Below are 27,337 nucleotides of genomic sequence, written 5' to 3'. Positions count from 1 at the left end.
GAACTGGAATTGCCCACTTCCATCATAACAGCACTCAAGTACCCGTGTGTACATTTGACAAATCCCCACTCCACCTTCTAGTTCCATTTCACCTGATGTATCATTTGTTTGCTTTAGCACAACTGTACCAAGAAAATCAGGGTAGCCTAAGTTAAAATTCTGTTTTCAAACTAGGACACAAGCTAGAGAATGAAGCAATCATAAAGATTCTAAGATGAGGGCATAGCAATGCATGCAATTACATGACTGAAAATTAGTCTTCATGAAAACTGCTTCAAATGATCATAAGACAGACAACTCCAAATGGTGGTTTTGGGGCTTTGATTTTTTCAGCTTCATGAAAAAGGATTTTTAGTGTAATGTACAATTTTGGAGGCTGTAGCAAAGTATCTATCAAAGGCTGGAATTATTTATTTATAAATAAAGCAGCTGAAATTCTTTGCATCTTCAGCTGTGTTTGGTCAAATAGAAAACCTCACATCTTCCAGTCCATTTATAGAAAGCTGCAATATCAAAGGACTGGATATAGTGCTAGAGACCTCTGACTTCATTAGATTTGCTGGTGTTGAAATTTCCTTCTATCCAGTATTTCCAAGTGATTTGGAATATAAAACACAATTTCACTTTACAATGAAAGTTGAAACTGATGAACATAAATTACTACATACACAGATGACGAGAAAACACTAAAAATTAGCTAATAATTGTAATACTGAAAATGTAGAAGGCAGTGCTGTTTTCATTAAGCTATTCCTATTAATAAGGCAGAGCTTTTAAAATATTTACTGAAATACAGAAGATAGAAGAGAAAAAATTATAAACCCCGTACCATTTCCAACAACACACAAGAAATATAATACTTGATGGAATCTTAAATGCTTTTCTTTATTAACTGTTTTCCAAGAAATGCAACCTCCCAGTAAGACCTTATCTAATCAATTTCCAGGATGCTTTACCACTCTCCAATTTAATATAAAATGTTACAAATGGCCTGGTCCAAAATAATACAAACTATTTAACATAATCAGCTCCAATCTCTTACATCATGCCCACCTATGTTTATCCTGCTAACAGTATCCATAACATTCCTGAACATTAAATTTTAGCCTATAAACAATTTATAGAAGAAAAAGATACCCTATTAGTTCTCCACTGAAAGCTCAGGTATTTCTGTATTGTTTAAAAATAGAAACACTTAAGTTTTCTATTGAATAGTAGGTGAAAAACTCTTGGCACTTTTCCAAAAGTTAGAATTTTCTGTCTGATGTCAAAATAGTACAATGTAGAGCAATTAGATGACTGTAAATCATCAGTCAGCATTAAACCACAGATGTCTGTATGGCAAACTTTACTTTTGTAAAACTAGAAATCTAGATTTCAAAACTAACATTAGCAATAAAGAATTCTTTAAATGGCTGGAAAAGGGAAACGTTTACTGGTTACTTTACTATTGTTTCACACAAAAATCTTTGCAATTGCTAAGATCCTTCCAGAAACCACTCCAAGGTGACTCATACATGAAGTGATCTGACCTCCTTAATATAGTCTGGCATCAAAATGTGTTAAAAGTGGAGGGCAACAAAGTCCAACTCTTCATACTACATCTCCCCAGGAATTACAATTCTGCAAATACTGTTTCTTTCACTTAGGTATTAAGTTGAGATTCTAAACATGAAAAATCAACCAACCAAAACTACAACTAGAAATGAAGGATTTGTCATCATCTTCATTAACATGGCCAGACAAGGAGAATCGTAGCTTAATCATCTGATTTTTGAATAAGTGGAGAAATACTGTAACAAGATTTTATATAAAGATACCTAATTATATGTTCTGTTCTAGGACCATCAACAGAAAAAGAACAAAACTATGGAAGAAGAAATAAAAAGAAGAAAAAACAACTAGAGGAAGCACTGGGAAAATAGCCAAGACTAAAGCATGCAAATTATAAAAATGGGTTGAAAACTTCAGAAGTTGGTACAGGTACCACAAAACAAATTACCAGAAAAGGTCAGTATCATTTTTCCTTCCATGACTATGTCTACCAAAAACCAAATAGATTTGGCACATTTCTGGAAGACAGACAAAACCCATGCAGAACCTAATTAGAGCTCCTAACCACTGCATAATCCGGCTTTGGAATGGCATGCCCCTACTGAGTTTCAGGCAACAAAGAGTCTTTGTTTCTGTTCAAGAAGAGACTATTTTCTAAGTTTCCCAAGGTATTTTCCAAAAACCAGATCTGCCATTTCTCAAGCTATACATTTGTAACACCTTAAATAAACGCATACAGAGGATAGTGGAGAAGAAAAAGGGGAAAAGAGAGGGCATGCAACAATAACTGCATGTAGGCACAACTAACTAATTTCTTTGGGTTCTAGAAGCATCAAAGGTGTCCAGAAGAAGATTCACTTGGATTAAGGTGTTTAGAAATAACTGCTGGAGAAGCTTCTTTCTCCCATTAGTATAAGAAAAACCTAGATGGAAAAAGAATCCTTATGAACTGCTACCTAAGTTATCAGCTAATAAAACTAGACATATTTACACAGTTATATTTGATCATGACTGTATGCCCAAATTTGTAAAACAATCAACTGAAATATGTGAGGGCACAGATCATCATAAATTTGTACTCACTATTTAATTATTGGTCAACTTCCTGAAAATGGAAAGTTGAAAACAAATTTATAATCATAATATAAACAGCACATTTTATATCTCCTTTCAAAATCAGTCTCATCACAGAATCACAGAATGATCTGGCTTGGAAGGGACCTCAAGAGACAATCTAATCCTCACCTAGAGCAGACTCCAGGTGGGTTTTAGATACCTCCAGAGAAGGAGACTCCAAAACCTCTCTGGGCAGCCTGTTCCAGAGCTCTGTCACCCTGAACAATATTCTGAGGAATAATTCTAATTTTCTCTTTGTACTAAGAGACCATTTCAGGAGAGTTGAAAAATATAACAAAATTTAAACTAGATTTATCTCTATTTGGCTGAAAATCATCAAGACATGTTGTTGTAAATATGGTATCAAAAAACCATTTCCATTCAACAGAACTTATTGTGGTGGCAATGAATCACCGGTCTACGGATTTTCCACCACAGTACACAATGATGGACAGAGCTACTTCTCACTTGCAGCTGGCCCAAAATAATTTTGTTAGTACTAACGTAAAGACAAAAAATAACACTGCAGTGACATATCAAGTACAATAGGCAAACACTTCCTTTCTGAACTGGTATAATAAGTTCTTGTTCTCATTTTTAAAACTCAGACTTGCACGACTGAATATTTTCAGGGAAGTCAGACTGTTAAAATGAATAGCGGAATTTACTTAAGGACTGATGAACATAATTCTCATAATTCTTTATTCAATTTGTGAATAACCTACTTAAATTACCAGTACTAGACATACTGGACAGTGGAACACACAAAGAGGAACATTTACAATCCTCCTTTGTTTTTCACTGCCATAATCAGAAATTCACTGTAGCAGGATATTTTACTCCCATGCCATTTGCACGTGAACATTTTACTCTCAACTCTGCAGAAATTTATGTTTATTTAAGGGGTGGTCTGCTGCAGTACCGTATTTCCCTGTCTGCCTGTTCTCAGGCCATCAATTCTGTCAATGCTAAGCCTGACTAGACCTGACTCTGCAGCAAGTCGAGCAGTGAGGTTCAGATCTCCACCAAATGGACTCGGCACACGGTCAGATGAAGGCCAGGGCTTTAGGATGCCAAACAGGAAGCAGGAACAGCAAATCATGAAGGAATGGCAGGACTGCAGCAGCCCTTGGTTCATAGAGTCATGGAAACATTAAGCCCGATCCATGCTACTAAAAATAAGGCACTGTCACCTCTCCCCCACATCAAAAGGTTTACCACGTTATCTAATAGTCACTGCCAAGACGTTTGGCTGCTTCGCTGCCCTTCGTGCAGAGCTTCCTGTCTGGTCACTCACCCTGGGAGTCTTGTATCGGAACTGACAAAACAGACATAACCTAGGAATTTCCTAAAATGCTCTTAACAGCAGCAGTAGCCTCTTTCTGCTACTGTATCACTTATTACTTTCATTACTTGAACTGAATAAGCAGCAAACAATGGATTGCACAGCATGACCAACATTTCAACAAGGAAACTATACAAGGCAGCACTACATTCTCACTTGTGAAAGCAAAAATGTAAAACCAACACACCATGCAGGAATGAATTAGGAAGAGCTATTCAAGGAAGTCAAACCTGCATGCAGAATTTATTGTGGCATTTTAGATGGCTAATAAAAAATGAAATCTTCTCCTAATATCTTTCAAATGTCAAGCTTTTGCTAGTCTTAATTACAGAGCAACAAATTATGTACAGCATTACTATAATAACAATGTTCTTTTTTTTTTTTAACTAGGGCTAAAGTATGGTTAAACATCCTTAAATTAATTTTTTTCTTTGTATTTTGCAATGGAATTCATAGCTCACAAAATTCTCAGGGTAAAAATTAAGACATCCTTCAGTGTACTTGAAGTAGCTGAAAATAAACCATAAGGAAAATTTGCAACCACGCTTTTAAGTATTAGAAATTCACTTTAATTAATAAACAAGCCCCACCTCATCGCACCTGCTAAAAGCAAGTCTTTCAGAAAGAAATGATTTTAGCCTTTTCAACTGAAAAATAAGCCACTCTACCAATACTATTGTCCTTCCATAATATTCTCTCCTATTATATAAAGAAAATGTGTTGTATGTAGGTGTGACTGAAAACAGAAATACCATCAAAATAACATCTCAAGTAACAGGGATCAAACAGAAAGAGGACAGTTAGTGAATGACTACATACCAAGCACCACTATAAAAAAAGCTCCAATTTGTAAAAATCATGCCTTATACAGCACATTTATTTTCCCATACAGCTAAATTTAAAGATATTCAAGACTGAAAAGTCTAAAATCACTGTTACAGGCAAGATCCAAAGGTAGGAGCAAAATCAAACAAGCTTCTACTGAAACATTATCTCCTACCTATCACAACCATAAAATTCTACATAGTAGTGGCAAATTATATACAAAGTTCAACAGGAAGCATCACTGAATATTTCTGTGTTGTAGCTGTCTTCCTCCAAGAGGATGGAGGTAACAAGCAAGTAAAACTACAGCTGCCCCAACATAAGAAAAGCAATAAAAAAATCTGAACAATACTGATTCCAGACCAACAGAATAGCTAAATAGAAACCAGAAATACAATCTTTTCCTCAGAAAGGAAATGTGGCATCCAAAGAAAAAGGGGTAAAAAGTATCTGTCTGTAATTTGAATTCTATCATACGTGCCTCATGCTTTACAAAGGCAGCCAGTAAAGGTGAATTAGCAATTAAAGGAGACCTGGTCATCTGTAAACTGCAAGGATAAACTCATTCAGCTAGAAACATGTATTCAACACTTCTTAGAACACGGAGAGGACCTAACATTTCTGGCAGAGGAGTTCAACCCTTTGCAGGATACTACAGTCCAGGAGCTCCAAGAACAACTTCAAACCCTTAATGATGCTCTGGTTTGGTATGCTATACTTCATTATTATCTGTGCCCCTTAACCAGGTTCTGATTTTTTTCTTCTGTTCTGCAGTGAACCATCAACCCAGAGCAGCTTCTGCCTTTCCTTCGCAAGAGAACCACCCATCACTGATGCAAATAACAAACAACTCTCAAAGCTCTCACAAAAAAAAGATCAATGATCTGGAGGATTCACTTCACAGGGAGGCGTAAGGACAGTACAACTTGATGTGATCCCAAAAATCTGCAGACGGCTTTATTAACTCTGCTTTTTTGGAAGAAAAACATGAAAGAAGTAATACTGTATGATCTTGCAGGTGTAGATAAAGACCTCATTGAATTAGGGGAAGAGGAAAAGAATTAATCCTAAGGAACTTGAAGTACAGCCAAAATTTTTTAAAAATTGCTAAAGAAATGTGAATTAAATACAAATTATTAATAATGAAAAAAAATGTTGGCCTTTCTCCTCAAGGAGGAAAAAAAAATGGCTTATTCAGCCAGCTTTCCTTAAGTTGCGCTTTTCATTTCTAAAGATAAACTACTTGACTATATCACTATCTTGGTAAAATGCAAGAGCAAGTGAAAAGGGAAAATATTAATTCACATCCACAAGGAAAAAAAAAATCACTAATGATCCAGATTCACGAATGCAAGAAACACACTTTAGTACTGAAATAGTCTGTTCACCCAAGTCCATTCAAATAGAAATCCACTTTAAAAAATGTGCCTATTTCTGCACTGTTGCTAGAAAATGTAATTAGGCTTTTTAACATCTTGAGTACAAAAATAACTGATCATTCAAAAAAAAAAAAAAAAAAAAATAGCAGCTAATTTCCATCTCTGAACACTAGAACACTAGCATGTTTCTGAAATTTATCTCATAAACCCAGAGCACTGTCACACTGTATGGCAAGAAAGAAAATGAGTCTTCTCTCCTATACAGTCTCAAATTTTAATCAAGTTGGACAGTGACAGAATAGAAATACATTTTTTTTTTCATTTTAATCCTTTGATATTTATCTGAAAAACATTCATAGTTGCAGGTCTTCTACCACATGAAAGGGAATTTTACTTTTTCCATTCTTACATTTTAGAGTATCTTTGGAATCTGCCAACATCCACAGTTTTACTCATATCGTTATAATTCACTAGGATCTCTCTTTTTTCCTTATTATTTTCCCTTTTCCCCTTTTTTCCTTTTCTTTTATCCTTATTACTTGAAGGTTTATGACTTCCCTCATAGAAGTTTGTAATTCCCATCTTTTAACACTAAACTGCATCTTTCAGCTCTCAAACTGCCTGAAGCCACAATTCCATTTTTTACACTAATTGAACAGATGCAATAGGCAGTACAAACCCAAGTTCACCTATATACTATTTCATTAGTATGTACTACACAGACCTGTTTCAGCAAGGCATAATTTTGAGAAATTAGAGCCAATAGACCTTTAACTCTTGTGCAAGTAATATGTACCACCCAAATCTCTTATTCCTATGCATAATATATAAAGATGATAATGAAGTGAACTGACAAAGTGCATTTCAAGTGATGTTCTATTCGGACAATAGTTAGCCCTGTGTTGTTATTCTTCATTAAAGCGGAAAAACAATTATTTCTGTAATCAGGATTACAGTGATTACACCAATAGATTAAGCTACTACAGAGGCAGAGTGCTTTCAAGACAAAGAGCTGGCTGTCACTTTCACAATGAAAGAACTACTAATGCAGTACACTCTTTTTGAGGCTCAGAACACACCCATCCAACAGCTCCACAAAACAAGCATAACACAAACATACACAGAACATACACATCAGTACTTCAGACATACTGGAGTTTGTAACCTATCATCCTAAAGTTGAGCCTTCAGTCATATCATTATCCAGTAAGGGGGAGGTAGAAGAATGAAAAGACACCTGACAAAATTAATTCACATGGAAGTTTGGTTTTTAAACTGTTTGCTCTGTAGTAGCTAAAGAATGAACATAAGCGTTTCAAAGTTTTGCCCACATAAAAATCCTGGCTATAAACTCAATCCTAATGTGCTCAAGATCACTGTGATAAGTGAGCAAATTCAGAAGATCTACTTTCTCTAGTTGCCTTCTGCTTTCAGAAATTGACAATGTGCAATGTCAAGAGGTCTAAATCCCAATTTTCGTACCTCCTGCTTAATATTCTACCTTTTTTTGGTATTTCAGAAATTAAGTCTCTCTCCCTATCTTTAGTAATTTCTAAAAATGTCTTCTGAATAAATCTGCTTATAGAGACAGCATGTGTCACCACAAGTTTCCTCACAGCCAGCATCTATTAGCATTCACTAAGTACCCAAAATCACAAGGTCATTTTAATACCACCTACTACTTTCTTTCACAAGATAGTCTCAATTTTCCTTGTATTATGGAAAATTTGTCCACCACTGAAAAAGACCTAATTTATTCTTATCATTTTACAGGGACACAAAAGTGTGATAAAGATGAGCACAAGATACAAGTTAATGGCATGGGATGTACTATACAGTCACTGAGTCACCTTGCTTTGAGTGAGAACACAGAGAAGATCTAAGAGAAGGGCTCTCACAGGGTAATTCTGGTCTCTGAAAAAGGATTTAAGTCATCTAGCTGTGCAGAAGGCAGTTTATATTAGCAGGAAATAAGAAAGACAACCATTTTCCAGTTTCACTACTTTTATTTTTCCCCAGTATACTGACAGCAAAGTTTTTTGATACTAAACGGTTTTGTCTTTTTGGAAAATGTTTAATGTGATGATCTAAAAAAACATGCCTTCATTTCTTAAAGTATCAGAATCACCTCAAAGTGAAACATAAAAGCATGTCATACTTCCCCAGCCTTTAAGTGAAGAATACTAATACTGAATGAAAGAAAGAAAACTAGTGTTTGTAACAGTTCAGCATTGCCTTTTAAAGATGGTAGCTATTTTTTGTAACTCTATCTCAGGTTAAAAAAAAAAAAAAAAAAAAAAAAAAAGTCTCTTTAAAATACCATTCTCTTCTAAGGAATAATTCATCTCATCTGGGATGAGGCAGTTAAAAAATCACTAGAGTATTACAAAACCGTATCTCAACTTCCTTTTAGGACAGCACTCTGCAGGCTTACTCTTACACCTACAGTACATTAGTTGTATTTCAAAAGTACCTTTTGAAAATGGAAATCAAAGGCTTGCATACAAATACTTACTGCAGGTATCAGTAACTTTTTTACTTCTTCAACAGCCCTCTTCAGCTTTATTTCTGCTCTGTTTTGAGCATCCTCCACAGTGATAAGTACATGTAAATCTTCATTCAGGTGTTCCCAGTTGGGCTTGCCTCGATTCTGTTCTTCCTATAAAAAATTAAAACATAGAAGCTATGAACCACTTACATTCTATACAAAACAATCACAATCAGCAGACAAATTAAATTCTGTAAATAGTATGAACTTTATTTTCAGCAATGTTTCTTCCAGCTTTGGAGGCTGTCACATCATATGAACTTAGCCTTCAAAATGCCATCTTTGGGGTTTTGTTTGTGTTTTGGAACCTCCTACTCTACATTACACTTTTTAAACACTACAATACATATGCTGTTTCTTAAGAGTACCTTCCCCAGGCAAATAAAGGAACAGGAATAAGAATACAAACACAGTATTACTTTCAGTATTATTTAGAGCCTTTCAAGAGTTAAACAGGTAAGACTTACTAGAGGTTAAGCAACCTATCTTTTGAAGAGAAGTGAAACAGACATCAGACACAGAAACTCCATCTGAATCACTACAAAGAATAGGAAAGCAATTCTCCAGTGTTAAGAATAACTTTCAAATACTCATGAAGACAAGATTCAAATAATCAAACATTACCAAAAGGAACAGAAGTTGCCATTTTTAAAGGAGAGCTGCATGTAATGAATGAAGGAAAGAGAGAGGGAGAATGACAAGGCTTTAATACTGAAATTACAGAAGGGCAAGTGACAAGATGGTCACCATTACACAGGTACTCAACTCATCCATGGCATTAGTAATCCCAAAAATAAATATTAGAAATGTTTTCAGAAAGGGAAAGCATGCTAAACAGAACATTTCCACTTTAAACAACAGAAACCAATAAACAATTTAAGCAACACATTCAAGGATCCAGTCTTCCAAAAAATAAGATAATGAAACACAACACAGAAGAAACTTTCTTATTAAAGAGCAAATAAAGCTAGCTAAATTTTCATGAAACCCCATTCAAACTTGACAATACTTAAAATATAACAAGTTAAAAAAAATAGGCCTCAAAAAAAAGTTCATTTCCAACTTTGAATCTATTAGAAGGCCTACATAAACAAACCCATCTTATTTAAAACTTAAAAAGCTGGGTATAATAGAAGAGCTTCCTATTTGTAAGATAAACCCTCGTGGCTTAACCACAATTCACACTTTAATTGCAAATGCATCTTTTCCCCAAATTTCATGAAAAATTCCTCCAGGAAATCAGATACATTGAGGAAATGTTCAAAGATTTAATACTAACAAATGTTTGCAGTGCCTCATATTCATATATACCTGAGGGAGCACTGAGTGTTTTATTTTTAATTCAGCTAACTCTGAAATATTTCATGGAATAGACAAGGATAAAAACAGGGGGGAAAAAAACTGAATAGTGAGAGATGTATGAAAAATGTATGTTTAAGAATCAGTGAAAATCAGAAAATACTTTTCACTATGTATATAACGTGTACATATACCATCAGATCCAGTGGTGTGTTTTGTTGTTTTTAAAGTTACCTTTGCCAACTTTTTAAACATAGATGACTTGAAAATAGGTCTGCGAATTTCAGAAAGTGGAAACAAAGTGAAAAATAACTCTCACTTAGGATATAATACAGAATGTACAAAGTGCAGCTGACTTATAACATGCTCTCTGTTGAAATGTAATCTTTGAAAGAACTGTCCATGACAAGGTATTTGCAATTTATTTATTCACTTATGATCAAAACTCCACTATCACTTCTTAAACAATTCCATTATTTTTTTGATCCAAAGCAGGAGTGAGCTGTTCTCTTTTAGGATGGTGACAAGGTACATCAATAGGAGGTAGTATACAAAATAATACGTTACAGGTATGAAGAATTAGAGAAGGTTCCTAAACCAGCAGAGGGCAGAGGAAGAAATGTGCAACTACCTCTTCTTGCACTGACACAGCGTTGGAATGGGAAAGGTCCTAGTAAATAACACTATATGCAGGAAACCTGCACTATAGTATCACAGGAGGCAAAACACATAAAACTGATTTTAAAAGGCCCAGAGGAACAAATGAGAAGAAAAGGTGCCCCCAAGTAAAGCAGCAAGTTCTGTTCCTGAAAGACAAGGAATGCCTAAATGCAGTTTTAGCTACCACGCCATTAAACACCATGCACCATGCTCATACACAGTGTGGGCAAACATAAAGGGGCTTTCTGTGTGGTATCCTTTTCTCTCATAATGAAGATAATATGGTGCAAAATCTCAAAAACTTGTTTCAGATTCACGCTCCATCAAGTATTGGCACTGTACTCCAAATTACTCTGTTGCAGTGTGAGAATTTTTTTGTTCAGTTTAAAAAGAGAACAAAAAAGCTGCAGATAGGATAAACAAATGATACTGAAGATTTTTTTATCCCTCTAATTTACTTCTAGGTGGAACATGTTGTGTTTATAATCACAGGTATTATTAGGGTGAGACCTCACAGCACAAGCAATCATACAAACTACTTATCAGTAAGATAACTGAAGTAGTGTATGACTATGATAACTTTTCTACAGCCATGAAGTACAGTAATAAAAGCACAGTTGTTGAGAGTGCTATTTATTAAGTCAAATGGTAAAACTGAAAAAAAAGGCTAAGAAGAATAAAATTTCACACTGCATTTAAAAAATAAAAGAGAAAAACAAACAAACAAAAAATGGAATGGGCTTCCAATTTATGTTCCTCAATACACTGGGGGTTATGGTTTCATCCAGTGCTCCCATTCTGTCTCACAAGATGGTTTTCTTAGTGGGTTAACAGTTTTCTAAGAAATGTCTTTTGTTTGATTCAAAATACTAGTTGAATGTTACATCAGTATGTATATTTGATTATTTACATGTTTGGTTTTACCGAAATTGGGAAATTCGGGTCTTTACTAGCAGTCTTCCAACAGAAAGCCAAGTGCCAAACACAGAGAAAAATCATGAAAGAGAGATAATCTGCAAACCACTTGCACTTAAGAGCTACCATTTTTTATGCTACCTCATTCTCCTTTTAAATCCTAAAAGGATGGTTTGGAGAAACATATTTTCCCCCAAATAAAATCTTTATTTATATTAAACCAATCCTCTGTGCAATGAGTCGAACATATCTTTGCTCAACCATGTTTTATTGTAGTAAAGCCTGAACAGGAAAGCTGAATATTTGTGGAACTCAAGCAGGAAGGTATCTTTCTGAAGACTCATTAAATAGGGCCCAAGATTTTAAAGGCTGATTAAGGTTTTCTTTTGAATTTTTTTGGGGAGAAAATGGTGAAAAGTTGGGCAGGAAAGAATTACTACAACTTGACTCATTGCGTAACTTGATACAAGGAAACTACAAGATGTGGCAGTCTTGAAGTGAATTGCAGATAAGACAAACCAGTTCACTTCGTAGATTCAGAAAATGTCTGGGGTGGGAAGGGACCCTGGACATCACCCAATCCCAATCCCCTGCTCAGGGCAGGGTCAACTCAAGCACGTTGCTCTGCGGCAAGTTTTAAACATCTCCAAGGACAGAGACTCCACCCCTCCCCCTGGAGACCTGTTCAGTCTTCAGCCAGTGTTTAGACACAACAAAAAAACACTTTTTCTTAGGTTTAAACATGATTTCTTTTCTTTCAGTGTGCCCATTGCCCCTTGTCCTTCAATAGCAACTGTTGAACCATTCAGCCTAGTTGCCAGGTCTACCTATTGACAAAGCAGTCAGGAGTAATAGAAATTGCCATGAGAATTATTTTGAGAAAGAAACATTTGCTACCGCAGCAGGAAGGGCATGTACACTGAAGGAAGAAACAGCACCAGGAAAATCAGAAAACCTGACTAAGACTTGGGGAAAAAGAAATTCAATTGCATATATTCAAAGTTGTATTACATACACTAGAAGCAATTGGCAGCATGAGGTCTTCCTTCATCCCAGAGATTGTTTATGGAAGAATTATAAAAGAAAAATGGAGACTGAAGATGTAAGAAACTACAAAGTCAAGTGATTTATGCCACAACCTTGGGGAACAACAATATTAGAAAAGCTTAATTATAACCAAACTATCTTGTCTGCTAAATTAAAGAACATTAAGGACAACATAAATGGCAGATGAATTTTCACTGTGTTCCTTGTTTGGCAGAAATTTCAGTATCCTTAAATATAGCCTAATTCTGTAGACAGATTTGCTTTCATTCTCTTGCCTGTGCATATACAGTCATTAATCCTCAGAGTACCTATGCACAATAATAGACTACTCAATATTTATCTTGCTATTAGGGTGAATGTATTAGGCAGTTAAAAAAAAATATCGCTAGAATTCCTCAAAATTTAGCTGCACAAAAAAAAAAAAAAAAAAAAAAAAAAAAAAAAAAAAAAAAAAAAAGAAGCAGTTTTAGCTAGAGGAATTTTCTGGGGAGGAATTTAGGGGGAAGCAGAAAAGCAAGTAAAGGATGCAATTGACTTGAATCTATAAAATCAAACTTAAATATTAGAAAGGTTGCTCCATGAGGGAACCACTGCAGCTCACTCTAAAATCATATTCCATATTTTCCACACACCTCACCATACCACAGTAACTTCAAGTTGTGGCCCTGCATCTCCTGCATCTTGGGCCTATATGGCCATTCCTATTTACATCTTCATCTCCCATCCCAAAGCTTTCTTTTTAATTCCTCAGTCTCTGACTGAACAAAAATGAGACAGCAGCTTACAGATTTCTGTAAGCTACACAAAGCAGATGACTGAAAACTCCTAGTCTAGAACAGAGTACAAAGTTAGGTCTCTTCTCTGTCTAGCCAACACATTTCAAAGAACTTCAAACCTAAATGAAAGAAGTGTCAAGGCTGACTGAAATTTTTAACATTATTCAAAAGTTGGAAAAGGAAGATATCAACACAAAGAAAGGCATCAAAAATATTTAATTACCAACTTAAAAAAAAATCTCAAACTTTATTTCTCAACCCAGAGAACTTCACAGTATGGCCAACTGATGAAAAATAATTTGACAAATTAAAAACTGATGAAGTAGGATCCAGTCACTTCCAACTGTCAGAATACCATTAAAGAAAAATGAAATAAACACTGGAAATCTACTACACTTGCATCTGTTCATATGCAGCCAGAGAAATATTAGTTAGATAATAAATAAAGAATGAAAGAATGGATGCAATGTGGTAAGAGTGGAAGCAACTTTCCTACACGGCACTTTTTTCAGAAAGCTGTGGGCTATTCTGTAGTAATAAAAAAAAGTACAGCTTCCATTCTATGCACTTTTTTCCACTCCATCTCATACAATTTCCTGTAATGTAGGGCACTAAAAAGATACGGAACCAGCTCACTACCAACAGCAGGGATCTTTTAAAGAAGTAAAGTCACCAGCTCAAGCAAGTGTTGAAAATTACCCTTAGTATTCTCACTCATCTTGAAGTGATAGGCTATTAAATTCTGTTTTCACCAACCTATTAAACAAGCTGGTCTCCCTACTGAATGACAAAAACCACAGAAAAGATAGAGTAAAAGGGAAGAATGTTTTTAAATAATGTCAAATTGAACATTAAAATTAAAAGACATCAGAATAGCTTTAGTCCTTCACACCATACAAAGGTTTAATTCAAGTACACTCTAAGAACTTTAATTAAAATTATCCTAAGATATAAAAACCAGTATAATCACTCACCGCCACTTCTCAGAGTCAAATGGAGGAGGTAAGATGTGGAGAGAAGAAATTCAGCTATTTAGTAAAAATCTCACAATATATTTTGTCTAATAAATTGTGCTGTAGGTACATTAAAATTGACAGTAGCTCTAGGTGAATATTTCTTTTCCATAATGAAAACATTCACACATATATCAAAGTTTGAAAAATAATTCAAAGAGCAGTTTAACACAAGCTGTGTGATTTTAAAAAAATAAAGCTAACATGTTGATTTTAAAGAATTTTGAAACAGAAGTTAAATTTAACTAAAAAATCACAAATAAGGTCGCTGTAAAAAAATTCTAGTCTTGATCTAATTTTAGTAATTTTAAGTAAGACGTGATATGTATTGCAGCCATGCAACAATATCTGAATTAGCACGTCCAAGAGAAACATTATTCAACTATTCAATATAGTTTACATCTTATTTTACAACCTCTTCTTAATACAGTTGAACTGGTAAAACCAAGTCAGAGGAATCTTAAAAGAATGCACTTTGCCCTGAAGTCATATACCGCCAACCTTTCAAGAGCTGTCCATCTTGTGCTGTTTAATGAAACTTCCATTCTCAAAACTGTTCTGCCTACCTAAGTCACAGAACTGGATTTTTTAAGTTTTTGGCTTCTCTGCTGCAGATAGTTCAAAACAAACATGCAGAAAACAGAATATTTCTGTGCAAGGAATAAACTCGTCTATAAATAATTCCACATCAGCTGATCCATATTCATGAGAGTCCAGATGCAATGAAGCAAAAACCACTTGGATAATCTCTTACTGTTGCACACTGCATCCTTTCCTGAGCAGTGTAACAACTTGCTAAGGTTCCCTGCCCTTGCCAGGCAGCCCTTACTGCTCCCACCAGGAGTGGCCCCAGCAGCACATCAGCCTTTCAGACCACAGGCTGATGGCAGAGATGCCTCTCCCCTCCCCATCCTCACTTTCTGCTGGACAAGGGAGTTTGCAACCATAAAGGACTACAGAGTGCCAAAACAAGGTCAGTGCTGTAGGTGGGAAAAGGTGAAGGACCATATTTTAACACATAACTGCCCCTTAAAAGCCCGTCTCACCACGTCTCATGCAACTATCCTAAGTGAAATCAAATTATGCAGGTGCCAGGGACAGAACAGAGTTATTTTTGCTTTTTGGTATGAAGTAACCTGCTCATCTCTGTATCAGTCGCTAGTATTACAGTAACAACTGTAAACTGGGGCTTCCTCCTTCCATTTTTTCGACCTAATCTTCAGTCTTGACAGGACTGACTGGTAAAAAAAAATAAAATAAAAAATTCAGAAAACCAACCCATCCATCCCCAAACCTGTATTTGAACGCTACAGTCCTGATATTAACATTTCAATAGAAGCTGTTAATTTAGATGAGGCCTGCAAACAAAACAAGTGCTTAGGTAAGTACCAAAAATAGAGGGTTTTATCAGATCAAACTCCAAGCCAGCCTTGCAGAAAACCAGTTTAAAATGAGGCACTAATTACAGTATCTGTTTGAACAACAGAAGTAATTTTATAACATGAAGCATCAGAACACACTGATTGTCCTAACCCCTGCTGATAAACTGCTTTAATTGTGCAGTTACAGTCAGGCAAATTAACAGAGACTTTTGCTCCTACTGAGTTTCTAATGTCAGCAGTTCACAAGCAGAAAGCTGGTAAAAAAGGTAAGGTTACAAAGGTGTGCTGAGGGAATAGCATCTGGTCAGGGAGAACATGGCAGCTCACTCTGCATTTAGAATTTCTGATTGAAGTTTCCACCTATAGAAACAACTGATCAATTGCTTAAATTAACAGTCACATACTTGTTGTTTTGATTGTCAAACAAGTTAGAGCTGTTTTATGGAGTCTTTAATTATAAATTATTATGGCATACCAAGCCCCCACACCAAGACAATTTTGGATTGAAAAATAAATGAGAATTTAGCACATGAAATGCACAGCCTAAACTCAGTATCTGGATATATTGGTTAGAGATGAAAGCAATTTTTAATATTGATACTTAAAATTACTATGAAGTAACAAACTTTACTCAGGCAGAGGAGAGACACTGTTCATTTCTCTGACTTTGGAACACAGGTAGAGTTTTAACACTTTATCAGTATTCCTGGCATAGTAAACTTTATATGGATACAGTTACACTGATATCCAAGTATGGTTTTGTTCCCCAACAGAAAAGATAATAAGCAATATGGAACATTTCACAATACTGTAATTCTTTTTACACATTGACCACTTACGAAACAAAAATCAAACTCCCTTGAAAGAAAATGAAATACCAATAAATCCTGAATGCAAGTCTTCTTGGTTCAGAGTTATCTTTAGATGGCTTTTTGAAGGGAAGTACCTCCACATTCTGAATTGCAAGGTACAAAAGACATTTTTCAGTGCAGGCTTCAACCAACAAAACTAATCTGTGAGAGTGGACACATTCCTCAGAGCATTCTCTAATCAGGAAATGCAGGCAGTGAGAGTATTTTAACTTATGACTCAAGTCTATTCATCATCAGTCACTAATGAAATTAATTTCAAAATAACCCGCAACTGTTCTAAAATCACTTCTGCATAAACCTATTTGCCTCTGAGTTTATGAGCATTATTAACCAATATAAAGCTGATTCCGCTATTCAGCTTTAGACAGAGAAAGGATGACAAAAGTAAGTGTTCTTTTATATACATTATTATCAAGCAGCACCTATGTACCATGCACACATGGTAAATTACTCAATTTACTTCAAACACTTTAAATTTTTTATTTTAAAAACAATTAACAGGATGTTAAAATTACATATAATATATGTAATAGAAAAAAAAATCTAGCATAGATCAGTTTTTATGAACATGAAAAGGCATCTCTTAAGGAAGAACCAACATGTCACTAATATAATATTTTACTATATAATACAATTGAATTTACTCTTTTAAGTAAATTAAGATTCTTTTGTATATCTCAGTTTTTATTTAGGCAGTATTCCAGCTGCATTATGTTTTAATTTACCATTTTATTTCCTTCTATCTAGGAAGAGGAATAGGACACCAATATACCAGCCTTGCTAACACATGCCTCTGTTCCACCCAAAAACTTACCAAGGTAACAAAAACTCTGCTAAAGTTCATAGTGACAGGCAAAATAGTCTTAATTAAACTGAAATCTGATGACCATTTTCCACCTGGGATTCTCATACTAGGAGATCTGAAAGTGCTGACATCCAAAAGGACCTATCTAATATACTGTCTAACTCAAGGCATGGCCACTTCAAGAAAATTGCTTGAAGAAAGAAGTTGCATCTCTAAGAAAATTGAATGCCACTATCCAGGAGTTTGTACATGGTCCAAGAACTGAGCATAAAAATCCTAGTACTGGCTCAGGTAAAAAGTCACCAACATCACCAGCTGCTGTTCCAGGAATGCCCTAATATTGGGCCACAGCAACTCAGAAGGAGGTGATTCCCACTTTGCACTCCTGCAAATCACTGCCCAGAAGATGAGGGGGGAAATAATAATAATAATAATAAAAAAAAGAATAAAGGAAGGCCTCCCCAGCCCAACCATAGAGGACTTCATTAGGAGTTAGGTTCCTGTGTTTTTAATTAGAACTGGAAGCCTTTTGCAGTTGTGAATGATGAAGTAAAACACATAAACAGCACACTGAGGTGTACCCTTATTTATCGGTTCACGGTAATCATCCTAGCTTTTAGTTTTTCCATAAATATGAAACTTTTACTTTCATCTGCGCAATGAACATAAATGGTAGAAAGCATCACAGGCATCTCTGATTTGGGAACTTGGGGAAATACCTGAGCAGTGATTTCACATTAAGGAATATTTACTGTGTTGTTTATAGTCAAGTGCTGTCACCATTCCTCAACTGTATTTACAGGAAAAAAACTGTTTGCTCATTGGTTTCTCAGTCTGTTAGTCTACACAGTATACTAATCCCAAATATTTCTCTGACATTTTTTTTTAATGGTTAAGAGAAAACCAAGCAAATGAACAAAACCCAACAAACTAATACCTCAACTCAAAAACACTGCCCTTGACTCCAATTTGGAATGCCATTTACAGCATGCTGTATTTGGAAAACTGCACTCTATGTTGTACTAGCTACTAGCACTTGGCCAAGTAAAAAAAAAAAAACAAAAAAACAAAAAAACAAAGAAATTATACTTTTGTATTTAATGGATGACATGATCTGCTCTTAGGCTACCACTGTAACTGTACATTTTAGAACATTTTCTTTCCTCTTTTGAAGTACTATCATATAACTTTCATCAACAGTAACTGCATTGCGGCATCTCTATTTACCGAATTTCAGCCATTTTTACTTCTCCATCCCATGTTTTATTTCCTCTGTTTTGTTTTGACTTGATTGCTGTATTGCACATGAAACGTGACCAATGTATTAACATTCCTGTCACCAATAATTTGAATTCACTGTTAAATTGATCTCTTTCACAGCTAAACTCATCCTCAAACCCCTGGGCTCCTGCTCTTTTATGACAGCTCCACATATAAGTGATGTTGAACAAACTGAAAGGGTCAAGAAGTATCAAAATAAACCCGCACTTCTCTTCAGGTGCTATTCTTGCTAAATCTAAACATGAATTGCAGAAACTTTCACTCCTTTATGTTAAAAGCCTACAAAGCAGATAAAACTACAGTAATTCATACATACATTTGTGACATTTCAATGTTTGGTTGGTTGTTTTTTTTTTAAATTAGGAATAAGTGACTGTGTTTTTTTCCAAACTGAACTTACAGATCTCTTAAAGAAAAGGAGGGGAAAGAAATATCAAGAGAAAAAAAATGTAACAGCTAAATGACCTTTTGGAAGTATCAGAATAAACAGCTGCTGATATCTTGCATTTTAATGCCAACACATCCACACTTCTCCTTCCTTCCTCTCAATTTGCCTATCGCTTCCAGAGTCCCGTGGCCCAGCCTTTGCTTGAAAAACCAACCATTCTGCTGTTAGCATTTCCCCAAGGAGAAGCTGCAAATGCCTCTCATATAGATAAAAACTACAAGATATATCAAAAAGGGTTCCTCTGCATAAATCTTAGTGAAGGCCTTAAGGGAGTATATTGAAGACAACTTTGTTAAACTGCAATATATTCCCACCAACCCTTTTCGCTTTTTGTTACAAAATAACTGTAAACTTTTTTGAAGAGAGACTTTTTCTTTCCCATTTTCCCATGCTGCTAACTTTACAATACACTATTACTAACATTAACATCTTTTCTGAGACTGCTTAGCACTTCGTAAGAGAAGTGAAATTTCACTAACTCCGCAGCTTTGCACAAAAGTGTACAAAGACGTTGCTACATAATATTTTTAACAGAAACTTACATTGAACACATTAACACCTCAGTGTGCCAAGAAAATTAAAAAGCATGACCTCATAGCCCACAATATAATAGACACGTTTCAGTTATAGCATAAAACTATGCACAAAGCCAAAATTAAGAAAATAAAACTGAAACCGCTTCCCTATTTCCTCCCTTTCCCCAAAAAAAATGAAGTAAAAAAGTAACAAGTTAATACTTTTTAATTTTGTATGTACAAAAATGTGACCTTGGTTTAAAAACATGAAGTTAGTACTGTTTCTGTGAACTGAAATGAGACTTGCAATGTAAAATAAAATTATTGTTACAGGAATGTGTTCTTAGCTTAATTTTAGGACACTGTGATCTTTGGGTTTTTACTGTTTGTTAAAGCAATTAAAAAAGAGACTCATGACTCAAACCAAACATACTTAGGTAGTAGTTAAGTAACTTCAAGTAACTTCCCAAGCCATAAAGAAACTATTTTGCTCAGAGAAATGAGGGGGAAAAAAACCCAACCCCACACATTCGACATTGCTGATTTTTTTCAGGGACAGGTTAGGGAAGAGAAAGGATAGAGTATATAACTTGAATACTTTAACCTGTGACACTTTGCCAATAGAACTCTACTTGTGGGCTACAAGAACACAGCCAAATACAGGAAAGAGGCCATGTGCAGGAAAGCAAAGCTGTTTTTATGTCTAGGACCAGGCTGACATGATTGCAATGCCAGAGTTTTAGCTCAAAAACCGTATCTTGCAATTCTTGAGAATGGTTCTTTGTGATTTGGATGTGTAACTAAACAATAATAAAGTTTTGACTAGAGCAAGCAGAGTCAGACTGGAAAAAACAGGGCAAGGCGAAGGGATGTAATCAATGCTACAACAGCTCTCATACATAAACTGAAGTGCTTTGTGGAATTCTGACCTTAGTGAAAAATAGTCTATCAAGTACTTATATGATAATACCTAGTATTTTTCTTAGTTTCCCTTTCTTGTTTCAATTCTTGGGATGAATCTTCATTGGAGAGTTCAAAGATGTACTCCTGCTTCCTCTAAGTGTGCCAAGATAGCAAGAAGACTCAAGTGCCTAGGCAGATAAATGCTACCCTGTACATGTGGATTAGAAGTGCCTCTTATGCCAACAAGAAAGCAGAATGCTAAACATAAACCCAACTTTTCCACACGTGGTTGCTTAAATGAACACTGACGACTTTAGACACAAATGTCTGTGCTTATAATTAGAACACTAATCTCGCATAGTCACTTGAGAGACGGAAACTATCCAAATCCTGAGACAGAACTATTCTGAGTTTTCCTGTATTAGAAGAGTTTCCTCCACAGACTTCAGTTTAGCACAGCTGCAGGGGTAACTGCTCACACCCACAAGAGAACTGGATCCATTCCTTTCTCCTTCCCTCTTCTTTGTACCAGCAGCATGTCTTTGTGGGCCCTTCCAGAGCCAGTTAACAGAGCAGCAAACTACTGCTGCCAGATGAGGTTTTGCCTGCTCAGCAAGCTGAACTGGCTCGGTGACACATTGCACAAGCAGCAGGCTGAGCACAAGGAGGGCACACACAGGCAGATGTCCCTGGGATGGAGCTGCCAGCTGTCAGACACACCTCTGGCAGGACACACAGCAGCCCAGCCGCTCCCAAAGGCGGTGAGGGTGGGGAGCTCCTGCTCTGACTGCCCAGGGGACGTGTTGGCATTTGTAAGCACCACCTACGTCAAATGTAATCTTACCGCAACACACAAATTACAATTAAAAGTTAAGTATTCTGAAAAGGCAGCTTCCATGCCGAGTTAGGCCTGCAGAGCAATCAGCTTCCTTCCACTTCAAATGCTACATCTCAGTTACCTACCTGAGAAACTAGCACACTATGTCCCATGTATTAAAGCAAGGGTGTGTCAGGAAAAAACCTTGTCACTCACAGCATAGTGATGAACTCTAAAATAAAGGTCACTTAAACATAAAGGTTTGCAATCTTCTTTAAGATGTGTGATTTCACAGGAGATATTAATGCAAATTAAATAAACTAACTTGTATTTTAAAAATAAATGAAATTTTGTTACAAAGAATATAGAAAAATCAAATTTGCCTACGAATACAGAACTGACAATAAACACTGGCTAACAAACTAAAGTTGAGTCCCTGAAAGAATTCTAAACTACTGCCTCAAATAATCTCAGCACACAAGTTTTGCCTGTGTTTAAGACTAAAACCTTGCACACAGTCTGTAATTACAGATTTATTGCGGCACTTGCCTCAAATCCTTGCTACAATTACAGGGGATTTGACACAACCAAGTTACCACCTAGATAACTCCAAGTATGCCCACTGTTCCAAACCTTCTTTACGACCAATTTCATGCAACTACTCAATTGATGATAATGACGACAGAATGAGGACTATTCCAGCGCGTGCCACATGTTCTCAAAGCTGGATTAAAATGTAGTAATAGTCATGCCAGTTAAAGACTGGATAGCTGAGTGCCAGCTTGGCACTGATATTAAATGGCTCTTGAGAATACTGCTGATAATATGTTAGGTAAAGCCTTTCTTGCAGCACAGAAATGATTCATGTTCAGGCTCTACCTTCACTGCTCAGACAGCATCAACCCAGTGATTTAAAAAAATTAACCAAACAAAAAAGCCCAACACGACCACAAAAATATCCCCCAAAACCCAAAGCAAACAAAAATTAAACTAACCCCTCCAACAAACAAACACAATAATAATAATAATAATAATAACAACAACAATAATCAGCTAGTGCATAACAACATGACTTTAACATTGCACAAAGAGTTCCCTGGTCCTTCAGCAAATCTGTCCTTAAGGTCTGGGTTTAGAAGTCTTTATTCACTTTCTACACTTACTGAGATGAAAATCGCAATGTTTTAGTTTATTTAAAATACTGTACACTAGCATCAGCTCTTTATCTAGCACCTGTGCAACACGTTTAAAGTAAAACTTCTGTGACATTAGTGGAATAAGTAATTTCTGTAAAGGAGTAATGATGAAAATTATGTCCACTTTTTAAATTGGAAAACAACATTTAAGAAATTTCCTGCTCATTACATAAGCAGAAAAGAAAGTGAAAGCCAGTCATAATTTTGATTCAAAGTCAAATATCAATATTTCCATGTATACTGGTTTCAGGAGAGGATGTCTAGACGTGCATCCTTCAAGATCCCATTTAATTAGCAGTCCTAAAACTGTTGTTTAGGAGACCTCATCATCCCTCCAAAAAGACATCTGGTTTCACTAAAACTTTTTGAATTCCAAATTCTGGTAAGATGTACACAAACATTCACCAAAGGAATGTAATTTCCTAAAAAACTCATTAAATAATGAATTTGCTAACATCTTCACTTGCACCATTTTCAATAAAATCGAGCACAAACTAAGATCTGTAACTAACCAAATTATCACAGCTCCGTTGCAAGTTACTGTAATATGCAAAATTAAGGCTTATCATGAAAAATTTCAAGTTCTGTTTTTTTTCAACACATTCCCTCAGCTACCAGTTATTGATGCAGAGAGAAATATCATTAATAAATACAGGACAGATTAAAAGAGCCAAACAGAATGTCAATTACAGCATGAAGCTACAGAAGCAAAGTAAATCCTTGATGTGCTACCCAAGTCACTGTTTTAACATAAGCAACTTTTAAACAAATTCCAGTACACTATCAGAAACATGCAAAAAGTTATTAAAAAAATTAAATGATTCTGCTCTTCAAAAGACAAGTTCCAAGCTTCTTTCATTAAAATATCCTTATATACATTTTCACATTGCACGTTGATCTGCCCCCGCAAAAAGTCAAATCAAACTTTTACAGTTTAACTTAGTATACTTCTTAAACACAGAAGTTGAAGAAAGCAAGACTGGGTAGAAAAGGTCATTATGTGGGAGCTTTTCTTACATTTTACAGTGGTTTAATCCACCTTAGAAAATAAGACAGCATTGTACATGAATTGAGCACAAAAATAATTACACACTTTCCTCACATCCTCAAGAGACAGGTAGAAGAAAAGTCAATTTCTTCATTTTAAACATTTCTTCTTCTTCAGAAAAGCATTGCAGCTTTTTTCAAAATGCATTTCCAAGAGATGACAAAGATTTACTGCCAACTGACAGGTCCTGACCTCCCACCTTCCCTTTTCCCATCCTGTCCCTTCTCAAATGGGCACAGGTATTAATTTGGATCAATACAGCTTATTAACTAGCAAATTTTTTTTAATGCCCACTGAACTATTCTCTCCCATTAGCTGACTAAAATCTGGCTTCTTTGCTGTTCCCACTGTAACCTTCTAACATGGACTAGAACATTTGTTTCCATCTCCCAAAACAGAAGTTAAACAAAACTTTCCCAAACATGTAATCCTGTGTTCCTATACAATGATACAAACTGTCTGGTTTTATTCACAATAAGGAACAGGAAAGTCCAAAAAAACATCAGCAAAACAGATGGATAATTCTTTCCTGTACCTCTAATACAGCCTTCAAGATGAAGTGACGCCATCAGGAGAAACTCAAGGTGAGCTTTCAGAAATGTCCCTAGCACAGAAATAGTTACAGGTTTCGTACCAGTACATGAGAGGTTGCTCAACTGTCCATAGTGAGAACATCAAAGAGCTGATTTGAACACCAGCAGCTGGAGGTCAGAAACAATTGACAATTTTTAAATTTTTCTACAAAGGAAATCACAACCCACCCAACAAATTTTCATTTTGTTGATCAGTTCCAAAGAAAAAAACTTCAACAACTGTTATGACAAAAACCTAATATTAAAGCTACATATTTTAATACCAACTGGGTATTGTAACAGTGTGTAACTGATGTGAAACCTGTCAATATTCAATAAAAGCTTAAGATATTCTTCCTCACGTAGAATCACACAAAGCTAATTTAGGAAAGGGGGAGAGGCTGAGGTTCTCTTTCAACCAGTCTCCTCAAATAATAGGTGATTTGCAAAAACTTACTGGAATGTTTACAAGAAGTAAAACATTTACTTGCCTCTACCTCCAAAATTGCTGCATCATGGCTGTCTCTGCTCTTAAAGGAGACCTGAAAAGCAAAAAAAAATTGGGCTTGTGCCCTATTTTGCTTCTTTAAGATGTTTGAGAGGCATGAAGAGCTGGAATTAGGGCTTTTTTTACCCTATGATGGACATAAATGATTCCTTCTTGTTTACACTTGAGACCGAAATTTCAAGAAGCTATAATATAAGACAACTAGTAAAAGAAAAACAGTGCAAGAATCGACAGAAGCTAAGTCATGGAAGAAAGAACAAATTTCTTTTTTTTCCCCTTCACCTTTACTTCTCCAGCTTCTCCTCCATTTGAGTGATGAGTAATACAAAACCCTTTTCCTCAGTTAGGCATTCTCACATGTCCACTATTTGTGATTTGCACACAAAATTATGTTTTAACATTGTGCAAGCTAAAGGAAAAAAAAAAGGGGGGGGGGGGGAAACCCCAAAAATTTGAGACTCAGGTTGTATTTTAAAATTTTAAGATAAGAAACAACTGGGGAAAAAACCAAGTCCTTTTCAGAGATTCTTTATGACTCAAAGTAAGAAAATAAGTAAAAAAATTATTGTTAGAAGTTCTCTACAAAAGGAAAAGAGTGAAAAATCCCTGAACTGGCTAGCTATAAAAGGGAGACAAACTTGACTTTCTCTTTCACTACTAATATAGCCTGTAAGACATTTCCTGTTCCTTACAGACACTACAGCCTGTATGGTGTTATCAGAACAGAAAAGCTGCTGCAACGTATGTTCTAAAAAATAGCTTATTTCATCTTATTGCACTAGTAAAATAAAATTAAAATTTATACTAGATGCAAATGAGCAAGGAGTATAGCTTATTTTAACTAATGCCCATTACTGTTGGGACAACTAGAATAGCTCAGTGTCTTAAGTGAGATGGGATGGCACCACATACTTCCATTCAAAAAATTTTTTCAAAGCCCCTTCCTATTCCTTCCACCTACTGTTCAACTATGTAATTACCATATAAGAAAAAGGAAAGACTAATTTTTTTTTTTGTAAAAGGGGAAATTTAAAATGCTGCTTATGAAAAACAAACCATCAGCAAGAAAAATAAATACACAACGCCTAAAAATAAGTTAAGTATATCCAAAGTACATCCTTAGAAAACTATTTAAGACCACAAATTCTCATAAATAATATATCATTGAACAACTACACTCAACCAGTACAGGGTTGTAATCAGTATTTTAAGCCAAATCAGTGAACTGGCTGAAAGTCCTCATTATTTACACGCAAGGAACATGATATTCCTGAAATGCTAAACCAACATCAGACAAGCCAAAGACCTGAGCATCTTTACCACAGGTCTGTTACCCAACTCAGCTCTCTATTATCAACAATTATAATCTTACTCTTCCAGTTGCAGCACGCAAAAGGCACCAATTCAAGTGATACTGGCACTTACCTAAATGTTCTACTGGCATAATTCAAAAGGGGTTATTTTGGTTTGTGGGTTTTGGGACAGTTGGCTTCTGTTTGGGGTTCTTCTGGTATATTTTGCTTTTGTGGTTTTTTTTGGTTGGTGGAGGGGGCATGTTTGGTAGGGTTTTTTTTCCTCCTCGCATATGAATTATAAACTGAGAATGGAACTAAATAAAATCAGGGAAAAATTTCATGTTTCTTTAAACTATTGGGAAAAAGTCTTTAAAAATTAACCACATTTAAAGAAAATTATGTTTCATTTAGAAATTATTTAGAGGTCAATAAAGAATAAGCTTTCAAGATCACACAAAAAACTGTTTAAAAGCTATGAAGGAAAAAAATCACAAAATTATAGTCTTTTTCTTGTTTCTGTTGAACAAGAATTATTTTCATCAAAAACTTCTTACTTTTCTGTGTGAAATATATGGTGACATAGCAAACTAGAAGTTAAAGTGAAAATATTTTAATGCAGGCACTCATATATCTCATATCATGGAATGTGAAAGTGAAGTTTAACTTTGCAGGTTGAGTCTATTTAACAACCAGCTGTCACTGAAAATAGCAGCCCTGACTCTGCTACTTCCACTGAGCTGCCCCTGCTGCTCAGACAATTGTACAGGGGCCAATTTAGGAAACTCACAAACTCAATTGACTCCTGAGGATGCACATGAAGCAGTGGGAATAGATATCCTAAAGCCTTTAATGGGAACTGACCATCAGATCAATCCAAACATAGTGCCATACCACTCACAGAAAACCTAAAATAATTTGCAAGAGAGAAAAGATTTTGTCCTCTGAGGACTACTAATATGATTAGGGCTCAGGCATTACTCCGCTTAAGAGTGTGTGAGCCTCTTCAATCCTGCATAATTTGACGCAAATTTAAGTAAAGACACTTTGAATTAAATTCTAATTTAAGGATATCTGTGGTTACTTCAATATCCATTATATCACCTTCTTAAGGAAAAGTGTATTTATATAGTGTAGAATTCACTTAAGATTACCAAACACATGAATGATACAAACATACAACTTTTTAAAAAATTATGGTTTTAATACTCTTTTTACTGC

At 35.5% G+C, this 27,337-nt stretch overlaps 1 protein-coding gene across 9 annotated transcripts in view; it reads right to left on the bottom strand.

Moving 5' to 3' along the window:
• QKI (QKI, KH domain containing RNA binding) overlaps positions 1–27,337 on the bottom strand; it is a gene marked incomplete at its 5' end in the record, with an annotated part of 142,902 nt that overhangs the window by 33,937 nt on the left and 81,628 nt on the right. For 6 of the 9 annotated variants that reach the window (XR_014589497.1, XR_014589498.1, XM_083856561.1 and 3 more), the window contains 2 exons: positions 8,735–8,874; positions 24,804–24,858. Coding sequence is in view for 7 of the 9 variants with exons in the window: in XM_083856561.1 (XP_083712687.1) it covers positions 8,735–8,874; positions 24,804–24,858 (195 nt within the window). Of the gene's footprint in view, positions 1–8,734; positions 8,879–24,803; positions 24,859–27,337 lie in introns of all 9 variants that reach the window. The other 3 variants (XM_083856564.1, XM_083856566.1, XM_083856567.1) reach the window with 1 other exon arrangement.

The sequence above is a fragment of the Zosterops lateralis genome (genome assembly GCF_965231275.1).
Source record: "Zosterops lateralis genome assembly, chromosome: 3".
In the NCBI taxonomy this organism is placed as follows: Eukaryota; Metazoa; Chordata; class Aves; order Passeriformes; family Zosteropidae; genus Zosterops; species Zosterops lateralis.
The sequence above is the reverse complement of the archived record's forward strand: the minus strand, read 5'-3'. Positions and strand labels throughout refer to the sequence as shown.